The sequence below is a fragment of the Suncus etruscus genome, chromosome 2 (assembly GCF_024139225.1).
Source record: "Suncus etruscus isolate mSunEtr1 chromosome 2, mSunEtr1.pri.cur, whole genome shotgun sequence".
NCBI lineage: Eukaryota > Metazoa > Chordata > Mammalia > Eulipotyphla > Soricidae > Suncus > Suncus etruscus.
In genome coordinates, this window is record NC_064849.1 from 153,239,874 (window position 1) to 153,253,864 (window position 13,991).

A 13,991-nucleotide genomic window follows, 5' to 3' on the forward strand; every position below is an offset into this window, starting at 1 on the left:
GCTATTGAGATGCAGGCATTGTCATTTTGCAGATTTAGAAACAGACTTTGACAAGGATAAATAACATCCACGAAGGTCTGTAATCAGACCAGTGTCAATACTGGAAGCTTGGCTTCAGCATGCTGCCCCTGACTGCTCAAAAGCCATAGGCATTGGGAAAGATTATGCTTACAGCTCCCCATGGAGAAGAATGTCTGGTTGGTCCACTGGTGCTACTAACCAGCTTGTTTTTGTGCATTTCTTCATTATTCCTGATACTTCTTACAGGAACCTCAGGCTTCTGCCCCAACACCAGTGGTGGAGAAGGTATCACGTGCCTCTCTATGCAGTATACAGTCAGTCCCAGCCAAGCCAGCAACACACTCGGTAAGTGAGCTCTGGACCTCTGGATTCAGTGGGATGTCTGTCAACTGTGCCTTCCTCCCTTCAAGGCTCTATCACCACATGGGACTGTTCTGACAATACTTAAATCTGGTTCCCACAGCGACAAAGCCATGTTTTCCCTTGACCTTCTGAGGTTCTCTAGTTTCTGGGCTATTGTGGAATCTTGTGCCTTTCCCTGACAGAACTCTCAGCCTGGTGGGCGGCACCTTTTACTGAACCCTGGCAGAGTCAGCCTTGCAGCTCTCACTGCCTACTTCTTATGTCTTATGTGAAGGACAAGTCTGGGCTTCTTGAACATTGTTAACTTTTCCTATGGGTTTTGTTTCTATCAGCTGCCAGAATCTTTAAGAACAGAGGCCTACCCATTGTGCTATTGCTTTGGGCCCTCAAGACCAGTCAGCTTGTTCTGGAAATTCTGCCTCTTGTGAGCTTTTCCTAAGAAAGTTGGTGCTAGGGCCAGAACAATAGTATAGCTAGGAGGGTGCTTGCCTTGCATGCACTTGACCCAAGTTTTATCCCCAGCATTCCATATGGTTCCCTGAGCCTACCAGGAATAATAACTGATTGCACAGCCAGAAATGAGTCCTAAGCACAACTGGGTGTGGCTGAGTGTGGCACAAAAGCAACAGAAAAACACACACAAAAAGAAAGATTTTAGTCTGGTCACTTTTGTCATGGATTTGGGAAGGGGCTCTAAGTTGCTCTTGGATAGTCCATGAAACCTTTGGAGCCTTTAGCTGAGATGAGCAGTTTCTGAGGATAGTAGAAGGTGCTTACAATTGGAGGGCAGGTCACAGTGAATGAATGGGATCAACACTTTCTTGGGGAGCAGCAGGCATGAGGACCACCAAGAGGAGGTTCTTAGCAGCCTTTCGCTCTCTGAGAAAATGGCCTTGAGGAAGCAGCCTAATTAGTCCTGGGTTCTTGGACATGACTGCTTTCCCTTGGGAAGTCTTGGTGGTGCTCAGTAAAATATCCACGAAGTCCAGTTGCTCTAAGGCCCTCACTCCATCTTGAATTCACTGTTACACCCTTTCAGAGTGGTGGGGGTGTTGGGGAGTGAAGCGAAGATGGCATTATGGAGGAACCTTGAGGGGTATGGGATGTCATAATGGGTAGCTCTCTAGCTCTCATATTGGTTCAGTTTTGTGAGTGCTGTCTGAGAGGCCAGGCCTGAGCCAATATCAACTAGCTATTGCTCAGCAGACCTGAAAATCCTGGCACCTCACAGGCAGCTGGAGACTGCTGCCAACCCTGGGCTGCACCAAGCTGGATATTCCATCCATAGGCCAATCTAGAAGAGACACCTTGGATGCAGGTGGCTGGATTGTCATTCTGACCCTATCCAGGCTGTTTGCACAGAGAGAATCTCAGGGAAAGGCTGTAGTGAGATGTATCCACTCCTTTTAAGGGTTTGTGGGAGAAGGGAGCTCCCCGATGGGGTAGGGTGAGCAGTAGGCGTGTGGGACTCTACCATGTTGCTTTTGTGGAGACTTCCCCAACTTGAGGAAGGAGGGGTGTATTTGGTGATGTGGTTCCTATTTGACAAAAAGATCATTTATAGAGTTTGGCATCCTGAGCTCTAGCCCCCAGTGTTACATGAAATTCTGTAGGAATACGAGCTTCCATGCAATGTTGCGGTTGCTGTTTGCCTGGGGAAACAACAATTTTCAAAGATTGTTCAGCAGACTAGGAGAAAGCAAATGTATGATGGAGCCAGAGATAGTGCTGCGGGAAAGCCACTTGCCTTGCACAAATTCTGGCACCCCGTTTGGTCCCCAAGCTCACTGGGAGTGATCCCTGGGCATAGTCCTAGCGGTAAGCCCTTAGCACTACTGGGGGTATCTCCCTCACCCTTTCTATACACACACAAAAACACAAAGAAGTGTGAGCCACTGTCTTGATAGGAGCTCACTTGGCTATTTGAGGCATGGCCACACTGTGATTCTACCACTTGGGTGTGACTCCAAACAGATAATGCTGGAATTTCTGCTGCTGTCAGGAGTAAGGTCCCTGCCAAATCAGCCACTAGGTGGCAATAAAGCACCTTCCCCTCTGCTTTTCTTTCTTCACGCAAATAATCTTAGTGGAAGTGAGACTTTTTTTTCTTGGAATGACACCTGAATTACATAAAACAGATACCTTTGCCCCCAAATCCCCAGATATCTTTTCTATGAAGTCAGAGGCATTTAGGATAAGAATGAAAGATTTAATTAAGTGGCTACTTCACTTTAACCCTCACAGTCAGGAGCTCAGTACAATGGCCACTCATGGTAGAAATCATGTTACTAGATGGGTGAGCATTCTTATATGGGACACATCCTATTTTCTCTTCTATCCTCTCATTTAATATAAGAGAGTCCTGGATGTGGGGTATTTTTGCATGGTGATCCAGGACTTGAGAAAGATGGGCTTGGCTCTGTATTTCCCTGCATGTCTCAGTCTCCATGGGCCCTGGGACTTTCCAAAGAGGACCACAGATGACAGTGCATGAGTGAAGGGCCACAGCATGGGACTCAGAGCCACCTGGAAGGGTCATGTAGGGAGGAAACAAGGCCAAGGAGGCCTCAGTCTTAGCCTGCCTCAGTTTTTCTTCTCAGTCTCTACTCTGTTCATCCCATCTCCCCTGACATCAGGCTTGCTATGGACAGTGCCCTGTCCTACTCAGCCAGACCTCAGCATGCTTGACACTCTGAGCCCAGTGAGTGCTAGGTAGTAAAAAAAGTAGAAAAGTGAGCAGACAGGTCTGGGGGCTACCCGCTTGGCCTACATAGGGAGAGAGACTCCTAGCATCTGAGCCCTTCCCAGCAGTTCTAAGGCTATCACCAACAGTTACTGGCTTTTGCTTCTCTCTGGTGCAGTTGTGTTTCCTTCTTGGTTTCTAGACCAGGCTTCCAGTTGATGACTTTTGAGAGTTGAGTGTTATCATGCGTGTGGAATAGACTTGATGCTTAAAGCAAGGAACATATTATGAATGTTGAGCATGGGGGGTTGTTGCCTGCAGGCTTCAGCCTGGAAGGCACCTCAGTCTGGGTTGCTTGGCTGCAAGCACTGGGGATTCCCCTCAGTAGTGTCTGGAAAGGAATGAATGCAGAGGCACAGCTGAAACTGGGCTTTGCACATGCCAGGCAGGCGCCTTCTCGTACACTCACTTCCTAACTCTAACAGTTGACATAATTTTAACTGAGATTCTTTGGTTTTTGTCTGTGACCCTGTGATTGGCAGCACTATTGGCAGGGTGAATGCATACAGCCCTTTCCCTTCTGTCTACTTTCCCACACAGCTATCTCAGTGTTATCAGCTACGTGGACAGTCTTTCAGGTTCATTTGCTTTTGGCAGTTTGTTATCTTACTGTGTTTTGGGGGATTTTTCTGTTTGTTTGCTTTTGGGCTACACTCAGTGATGGTCAGGGCTTACTCCTTGCTCATACTAAGGGATCACTCGTAGCAGTGCTTGGGGGACTACATGTGGTACCTGTGTAAGACATGTACAAGGCAAGTGATCTACTCATTGTACTAGCTCTCCAGTCACCCTTGCTATGTTCTTTCATGTCTCATATATAAGAGATTATTCTCTGTCTGTTCCTCTCCTAACTCACTGAGCTTAATAACTCTCGAGTTTTATCCCTTTAAGAGAAAATTTTATGATTTCATATTTTCTTGTAGACAAGAAATATTCCACTGACTATATATTCCATTGTATATATATTCCACTGTGTAATCATTCCATTGTATATGTACTCCAGAGATTCTTTATTTTTATTTTTAAATATCTTTATTTAAACACCTTGATTACAAATGTGATTATGGTTAGGTTTCAGTCATGAAAAGAACACCCGCCTTCACCAGTGCAACAATCCCATCACCAATGTTCCAAATATCCCAGATTCTTTATCTAGTTTTCTTCTAGACTCAGATTCTAATTGTTAATTTAGTATTAAAAGATGGCACATGAACCCCCGCAAAGCTCCCGCTTCAGCTGAGCTACAGGCCCAGCCTAGTTCCAGCCTCCCCCTCCCAATGCCATGGGCCCCTCCACAAGTTCTCAGTATCACCCCAATTAAACCCTAATTAGCTCTGCAAAAAAAGATGGCACATGGAGGCCAGAGAAGTAATACAGGAGGTAGGACACTTGTCTTGCATACAGCCAACTTTGGTTCTATCCCCAGCACCACATATGGTCACCTGGGCCTGACTAGGAATAAGCACTGATTTGGGAGTACACAGAGCCAAGAGGCATTCCTGAACATGGAATGTGATCCATACCTCCCCCAACTACCTATATATTGTGTATGTAAACATTTTTATGGGATTATTATGTTACTGACTCTACCCTGATCGGTGACTGTGCCCTATCCTAGGGTGTGACATGGCATTCTGCTCCCACCCTAGGGTGGTACCTGATTCTGCTCCCACCATTGGGTAGTATCTGATCCCACCATTGAGTGGTACCTGATTCTGGGGCATAAAAGCAAGGGTCTGTGGAAGGTGAGGGGCTTTTTTCCTGGGGCTTATTTTTAGGCCTTTTGGCTTCAGCCTCTTCACGGAATTAAGAGCTGTTTTCTTTGAAAGCCTGACTGCCTGTTGGCTTTCTTCCTGCCGCATTCACCTCAGAACCACCGGCTGAATGGGGTAACAGATGCGTGGTCTGAGCTGGAGGAGAAAGGCCTCATCCTCCTTCCCTCCATCAGTCAACCTCATCAGGGGCTGATTTGCAACACCTATAGAAAAATGACACATGGGCCAGAAAAGGAGCTCCAAGGGATGGGTGAGGACAAGGTTTGATCCTTGTCTTGCGCTGCTAAATGTGCTTCTTGGGGCTCCCTAAACAATAAAGATAAAAAGAGATGCTGAAGCCTCTTGTGCAGGCTAAAGTTAAACTGTGCCTGTGAGTCACCTACGTGGTGCCCATTACTATGCTTTCAGGGGAGCCAGATGTCTGAAGAGGCCGTGGATGTCCTGGCTGGGAGCCTGAGCAAAAGGGAGGCAGAACCAGAAGACAGTGAGCCTGCTGAGGACCGTGTCAAGGTAAGGACAGTTGGAAGCTTCTCCAAGGTCTCTGACCAGACTGTGCAGAGAATTGGTGAAGCACCCCCGCCTGGGACCCGTCACTTTCTCTCCTTGGCATGTCCTATTCCTCCTCAGGGCCCTTGGGTGACTTTCGGCATTGCTGGCTTAGTGGTGGCATATGAGCCTCTGAATAGGAAAGTTATAGTGTAGATCCCTGCAGCTGCTCTATATATGAACTCTCACATGTCCTCACCTAAGAACAGAACCACTTGGAGCAGGGAAAGAGAACGAGGGAGGTACTGACCTTGTACACAGCCGACCCAGGTTCCACCCTGGTAGCACAAAGGGTCTCCTCAAGCCACTCAGGAATAATGGGAGGGATGGCAAAGAAACAATAACAAATATTAGCTTCCTGGTTGTCCTCCGATTTAAGGGGAAAGCTATGTTGACAGTAAACATGGTCTAACTCTTATTCAGGAGAAAGCCAAGGAAGAGGATCGAGAAAAGCTTGGTGAAAAAGAAGAAACAATTCCTCCAGAGTATAGATTGGAAGAGGTCAAGGTAAGCAGGCCATTTTTCTGTCCGGTTTTCATATTTAATCCCATAAAAGGAGCAATTTGGAGCCAGACCACTTTGCAACTTTTGGCTCAGTGGTGGAGCACAAGCCTTTCACGTGTGAGTCCTGGTTCAGTCCCTAAGACAAAGAAACTAAACCTCCAAGGCTGGTTCAGCTCTCTGGATTATGGACATAAATAGACTTGCAATATAAAGCTGTTATTTTCTAGTATTTCAAATAATAAATAGTATTAGATCCTGACAGGATGCCAGAAAGGAAGTTGAAATATTGTTAAGTCACCTAAAGTAGAAAAAAAAATAATACCCTATGCTGTGAAATTCCCCTATCTAATATTTGATTTGTTGAAACAACAGAATTCCAAAATTGGCGGAGGGGGTTGAGGCCACACTCAGTAATGCTCAGGAGTTACTCCCGGCTATGCACTTAGAAATAATTCCTGGCTAGGGGGACCATATGGGACACCAGGGATCCAACCAGATCCGTCCTGGATCGGCCGTGTACAAGGCAAATGCCCTACTGCTATTGCTCCGACCTCAGAATTTCTAAATTTTAAAATGTAAACATTTTTATAGATAGGAAAGCTACTGAAATGAGGCAGAATGATTTCCTATGATGAACCTTTGCAGCTCCTAGATATAAATAGGAAGAATAAGTGCAAGGTCTTGCTTAACTGAGTGATGAATATTTTATCTGGCTTCCTTTGTTTTCCTGAAGAGACTGAGCAAAACACATGACACAGAGAAGGACCTACTGTGATTCTTGTGGTTCAAATGCAGCCATTTGAACAAATGCTGATACATGGAATGTAGAATAGATGTCTCATTTTGGTAGTTACACCACTTAGGAGAACATTCAGGCAACCCTTGGCCATTAGCAAATGGTAGTCTCATTCATTATCCTGCTTATCTGCATGCACTTGGCCAGAGATTTGGCAAACATGGGGATGCTGTGACACTCTCTGATTAGAAGTTTATTTTTTCTCCTATCTTTCTTATGCTTCCTTCTGTGTTGCACAACTCGCTTGAAATCATATGTACCTGTACATTTGGGCTTGTTTATATGTTGCTGGTGAGGTTCTAGCATTCTAACATATCCTCAGCACAGTTCACTTCATGGCTGGAAGATGGTTGCTTTTGCTGAATTTTAGTTGCGCTTTCAAGAAAACTTTCCCTGATTATTGTATCTTCTTAGCTTAGACTTAGAGAATGTCACATGTTGCTTTAGAACTTTTCCAAGAGCTTGCTTAATTGTTAAGATCTTGTATTTGGGGTTATGGGATTACACCCTTGTTATGGCGTGAAGCACAGGTGCAGAATGTAGGGGTACTCTGGGTCCAGTCCCTTGGACTCAGACCTGTGGTATGTATAATCATGTACCTGCTGTGCTCACAGCAGGCTTCTTGAGGGAGGTCCCACTTTAAGTGCTATACCACACGTTTCCTCTCCAATAGGCTCCCATGGAGTCAGGCCTGAGTTGTTTCTTGATCCCATGTGTCCTAGGCAAAGCTGCTACCTTTGCAGCTGAGGGATGCTGGGGAAAAGCTCAGATCCCATCCATCTTCCCACTTTATTGAAGCATAGCACAAGACTTCAGTGGGAAGGAACAGGCTAAAGGAGCTAATGCCTGAAACTTAGAACACTTATACCTCCTCATGTTTAAACAAATTAATACACGCACAAACTACCTGAGAAATAATCATGGATGCAAGCCCAAAGTTTCTTGGTTTCATCTATATTTATAAATGGGATTTATCATTGATTTATAGATTCTGTTTTACAAGAGAGTTCCAAATTCTTTATTTTGGCTGACTACTTAGGAGAGGTCCTGAGACTACTTGAAGGACAGGAGCTCAGGTGGCTGTGGATTGAGCTGCCATTCTGAGGTTCTCTTCTCTTCATGCTGGGAATTCGGTGCTATGTGGGGCTGTGTGGCTGGAGAAGCAGTCTTCTCAGGCAAGATGACTCTTCTGCAAGTCCATCCTTTATTATGCTTGTCAATGTCCTCTCATAACTCCTTGCAAGCCCCTTTCATGTGTTCACACTATGTTTAGTGGCCCTGGCACATGGTCTGTGAGTCTGATCTTCTATACATCTTCCATTGTCCTGGGCAATGCCTGACGCATCAGAGTTACTCATTCACTACACTGGTGAGCAGCTCTTTCCTGGCAAAGAAATCTGTACCCTGGAATGAGCTAGACTTGTCATGTCCAACCCTCTCTGTCCACTCCACCACTGTCATGGTGAATGCCATGTTTTTTTCCCCTGTACAGGATGAAGATGGAAAAGCAGCCCAGACATCTGAGTCTCGGAAATCTCTCCCTGTAAGTTCACTTACAGGGAATTACAGTCCACTTACAGGGTAGCTAGGAAGGGCCTGGCACTGGAAGATGCCAGTGGGGCAGTGTCTAGAGAAGTACCTGCACTCATCTTTCCCTACTTCTTATAGCCCATGACTGAAGACTTCCTCCTCGATGCTTTGTCGAAGGACTTTGATGGCTCCAGCACCAACACACCGCTTGTGAGTCAAGGACTTAATTGCCTTACCTGGGGGAGGCAAAATAAAGTAGGATCTCATCACTTAGTTCTGACATAGAGCAAAAGAAACAGTCACCAGAGCAGTGATTCTAACTCCAGCCTGGCCTTTGCAAAGTTGTTTGTGTTGAATGGTACTCTTGTATAGGGAATGTGTTCTAAAGTAAAGTCACCATTATAATCAGCATGCAGACTGGTAGGGCTCCCAGAACAGAGCCTATGCTTAGCCCAAAGCACTTTTTTGGTTTATTTTTAGTTGTGGGGGTCATACCTTAAGATGGTCAGGGCTGACTCCTGGCTCTGCACTCAGGAATCACAGTTGGCAACCTTGGGAGACAATAATGATGCTGGGAACTGAACCTTGTTGGCTATGTGCAGGGCAAACCCTCTACCCACTATACTATTGTTCTAGCCCCTGCCCAAATCACTTCACTTGTCCTCTAACTTCATTTTCCACATTTCCTCACAGTAATATAGATACATATATATTTTATTGTACCATATTATAATATGTTATATTTAAAGGACTGATTTTTTTCTCATAGGGAGTTGTATTATTAGCAACTTTGGGACATTTTGATAATGTAACATGTTTCCCTAGCACTGAATGTTCTGAGCCTCTAAAGGCCAACATTATGGCAAATCATAGTCTGCATGGACTTATATGCTATGGAACCATTTTTTTCTTTATTTAAACATCTTGATTACAAATATGATTGTGATTAGGTTTCAGTCATGTAAAGAACACCCCCATTCACCAGTGCAACATTCCCACCACCAATGTCCCATTTTTGTTATGAAAATGCATAAATGCTGTGGAACCCATGTACATAAATTGTTTGCCATTATTCAAAAATTAAGTGCTCCAGAGCCAGAAAATAATATAGCTTTGACCATATAAAATAGTCAAACAATTATATTCATATAAAAGATGCATCTCAAATATTGCAGTCAAAATTTAAATTAAAGCCTTTAAGAAGTAGATGTCCCTTACTGTGTTAAAGAGTATTTATTTCGGGGGCCGGGCGGTGGCGCTGGAGGTAAGGTGCCTGCCTTGCCTGCGCTAGCCTAGGACGGACCTCGGTTCGATCCCCCGGCGTCCCATATGGTCCCCCAAGAAGCCAGGAGCAACTTCTGAGCGCATAGCCAGGAGTAACCCCTGAGCGTCACAGGGTGTGGCCCAAAAAAAAAAAAAAAAGAGTATTTATTTCAAGAATCAAATAACCAACTATCAAGTACATAGCTAGCAGCATTTTTATATAAAGTATGAAAAATTGATTTTATTCTCATTTCTGCTTACTGGTGTATGAAAGAATAACACATACTAAAGAAATGACAATCTAATTGTAAATAATGCATTTGTAGACCATTACTTTTGTTATATAGCATATTAACAGATTAAAAAATTTAACCCTCTAACATAAGATGTCAAATGTTTATAAAGAAAACATGAAGAAATTAAAAGATAAGCACTGAGGGCCGTTTTATTAGCCATCTTAAAAGGATGATGCCAGTTCTCTGTAGTGATCTTTTGTTAGCTATTTTATTAAAATAGAAATGCTTTATATGACTCAATAAAATTATTCAAAAATACACTTGGAAAAAAATACATGCTGTATAAAATATTTCAAAATAAAAATGTGTTTTGGGGGCTAGAGTGAAAGTGCAGTAGGTAAGGTGCTTGCTTTGTCCAGAGCCTACAGTAACCCCTGAGCACTGTGGGGAAAGATGAACCCAGCTAAACACCAAGATTTATCATATAATGATTAAAAAATAGTTTCTGAAAGAAAAGCTATTGATAATACTAAAGAAATGAACATAAATGACAGGTAGAGTATATTTTTTTAAAAAATTATCAGTCCAGGACAAGTTTGTTAAATACTCTTTGTTCAAAACATGTGTTAAATTGTACAGTACTGGTCCAGAGATAGCATGGATGTAAGGCATTTGCCTTGCATGCAGAAGGATGGTGGTTCGAATCCCGGCATCCCATATGGTCCCACGAGCCTGCCAGGAGTGATTTATGAGCGTAGAGCCAGGAGTAACCCCTGGGCGCTGCCGGATGTGACCCCAAAATTTTTTTTTACAGTACTATTTAACATTAACGAAAAGAAATAAAACTGAAAGCTTATAACATATACTAAATTTCATAAGACAATTTTATACTAGATATGTGATCATGATTGAAAAGTGGGGATAACATCTAATGTGCACAGACTTGGCTGTGCGAAACAACCCCACTCATTTACTACATCTGGGCCGTGAGGATTTCTTACTCCTTTCTCAACAGATAGACTTTGTAGCTCCCCTGGGTACTTTTGCTGCCCCATTGCAGTGACTTGGGCTCAAGTGCTCAGCAGGGCTCACACGTCTGGTCATGGTACTTGCTGGGGATGCTTCTGTGATTTTGTTTGTGATGCTCATGCAGATTTCAAATTCTGGTGGCAGAGCTCACAGGGGTATGTGTAATCTGCCTGTGAATTCCTTCATGCTTAAATGCAGTCCTCAACAGCAGGTCACACACCAGCTGTGGTGCTTGCTCACACCTTACTGTAGTGCACCAAAGGTCATATGATCTGTCTGGGTTTAAGGACTGCTAATCAGTAAGGTGCTGGGACAGTTTTTATTTATTGGGGGAGGGAGGGTTGGGCCATACCCAGCAGCGCTCAGGGGTTACTCCTGGCTCTACACTCAGAAATCGCTCCTGGCAGACTCGGGGGACCATATGGGATGCCGGGATTTGAACCACCATCCTTCTGCATGCAAGGCAAACACCTTACCTCCATGCTATCTCTCCGGCCCCTGGGACAGTTCTTGATGCCTACAGGAAGCACCAGGAGTAAAACTAGTGGTCTTGTGCTTTTACTCTGTACCATCCCTGAATTTCTAGCAGCTTTTGTGAGAGTCGTTTGGGCTCTCTGATGATGGCGAAAGATATAGCACCAGCACTATAAGTAGGAAACTTACAGAGATTAGTTACTGCAAAGAAAACTTAAAAATAAAGCCTAAAGGTACAAGAGTTGAATAAATATATAGAGAGAAACTGTCAGATTACTGAACATTTAGAATAATAAATAGCAAGTTGTATCAAATCATACGAGCAGCAGGCTAGAGAGTAGGTACAGGGATTAGGCATGTTCCTTGTAAACAACCAATCCAGGGTTGCCAGTTCTCTTGCACCATTGGTTATAGCCAGGAATGTTCCCTGAGCACAGAACCAAGAGTAAGTCCTGAGCACTTCTGGTTATGGCTTTTCCCCTCTCCCCTCAGAGAATCCTGTGGAGTAGGAAATAAAATAAAATTTACTTTTAGGATTGTATTACCATGCATTCTTTGGATCAAGGTAATAATCAGAATCTATAGTAAGAGCTATATTAAGTAATGGTATACTGAGCTTAATTTTTCATATCATTGGTAAAAAATGTTTCTTGTTTTTTGTTTTACTAAAGAATTTGGATGAAGCAAAACTGGCTGCTGTTGTCTCTGAAAAGGTTTCCAAAACCCCTGCTCCAACCACCCACTCTGCGGGCCCACCCCCTTCAGTAAGCAACATCATTTTGTTTTTGCAGCAACTAGGAAGAAAATAGTGTCTTGGAGCAGATGAAAATAAAATTGGAAGATCAGACATCTTTGTTTTAGAAGAGATGTATATTGGTGATTTAAGGCATTGACAGAGATGTTTTGAAATAAGTAAAAAAAAAAGTCACAATTGAATGCATTCTGTATGCACTTGCTGTCTTAGAATTGAAGGTCCATCATGTTGTTGACTGAAACTTATTTTGCTTTTTGGATGATTGTTGTCTCCTTTATAAAACGTCCTGAGCTGCAGTAGATAATAGCCATTACTTATCGTCATCTTATTAAAGGAAAATGCCCAGTGCCTGTTTCCATTCCCAACACCCAGCATTGATCACTTTAATGTTGGCAGCAGAAAAAGCTGCACATCAATAGTGTCTTAAGTATTTACTTGTTCTGAGGCAGACTGAGACCCAAGCTTTTACAGACTTCCTGGATGAATTTTCTGTCTAGTAGCAAGTTTCACATTATGAGGGTGACTGAGCATCACACATCAAAAGATGAGGGTTTGTCCTGAATCAGATCCATGTCTCATTTGGTTGAGAGCGAATGCCTACATGGAGAGGAAGTACTCCAGCAGTGTCAGCTCTGCTTCCTTTCCTTTTGATGTAGCATCAAAGCTGACTTCCTGTGTCATCTGACATGCTGAGTAAATTCCTATCCTGTTGGGTTAGTCTAAGAAGCCTCTGAAAATATGCAGAGGCACAGATGACAAAGCCCAGATCTGGCTCCACCATTAGCAGCTCTAATCCTGAGCTCTGATGAAGCACTTGAAGTCTACAAATGTGGTCCACATGTGTGTATGCACTTACTGTGACAGCGGTCCTGGGGCAGCAAGAGACTTGATTCATCACCCACCTGCCCCATAGTATTTTCTTCCGATGCTTAGCTCAGAAAGTCTGTCTTGATAGAGGCTATCAGTAAACCTTCCAGTCAAAAGCCCTTTTTGCTTCTTGCAAATGTGTTTTAGAATCCCATATTCCTCATCACTTCTCCTACAAGCCTAGTTTTAGTATTTTATGTAAAGACATCTCTGCATCTAGATAGGAAGCTTTGTCTCATGAATATGAGTAAACCAAGTGACCAGAATTTGTGAGTGTTCTTTGTTGGGCACATTCACCTGTGCCAGTAGTGACATAGATACTGAAGGTGTTTCCAGATAAGCTTCCTGAGAAATCGGACCAGGAACCCCAACTTTTCAGGAAGGATGTGTGTTCTCAAAGGACAGAGATGGCGCAAGGTGGAATCAGGGGCAGATGGGCATAGAGTGAGAGCAAGGAGAAGATCCCAAGCCTGCCATCTCCTTGCCCTGCTTTCCTGTGAAAGTTTCAAAAGCTATGGATGTCTCAGCAGCAATGATAGGGCCACACTCCAGTGGGCAGCTTTGTTGGCCAGCCCAGAACCTAATTCAGATTTCATTTTTAGCAGAGTGACAACAAAGAACTCAACGATGCTCTGGATCAACTTTCTGACAGTCTAGGGGAAAGGCAGCCGGATCCAGATGACAACAAACCAATGGAGGATAAAGTCAAGGTACAAAGGGAGAAAATCACAGATGAAAAGTTCAGGTGGTATGTTGTATATGATGCATATCACCCAAGCATATGCCACCTCTCACTGTGGGAGCCTCTGTCTATGATTGTGAGTCAGGAAGCAGCTATGTGGGAAGCATCTCACTTTCCCTCCACAACAACCCATACTGCTTCTCCTGCTTAAGCACAGTCAGGGTGCAGACTTGGGCTCATGGGCTGGGTGTGAGACAAGACCCTGCCCAAGTTGACTCAGACATTTAGTATGTAATACACATACAAGCAGTGTTTTTGTTCTCAGAGTTTTGATCTCAGCATGGCAGAAATCACTCAGCCAAGGGGACTCTGTCAGCTTCTCTGCTATCCTAACTCAAATCTGCATGC

The 13,991-nt window shown here is 43.9% G+C and overlaps 1 protein-coding gene across 1 annotated transcript in view; it reads left to right on the forward strand.

Annotated features, from left to right (window-relative positions):
* Nucleotides 1–13,991, forward strand: part of CAST (calpastatin) — a 110,657-nt gene that overhangs the window by 83,390 nt on the left and 13,276 nt on the right. The window contains exons 20-26 of the mRNA XM_049769178.1: nt 268–366; nt 5,311–5,412; nt 5,872–5,955; nt 8,241–8,291; nt 8,417–8,488; nt 11,952–12,044; nt 13,504–13,611. Of these exons, the coding sequence (XP_049625135.1) occupies nt 268–366; nt 5,311–5,412; nt 5,872–5,955; nt 8,241–8,291; nt 8,417–8,488; nt 11,952–12,044; nt 13,504–13,611 (609 nt within the window). The remainder of the gene's footprint in view (nt 1–267; nt 367–5,310; nt 5,413–5,871; nt 5,956–8,240; nt 8,292–8,416; nt 8,489–11,951; nt 12,045–13,503; nt 13,612–13,991) is intronic.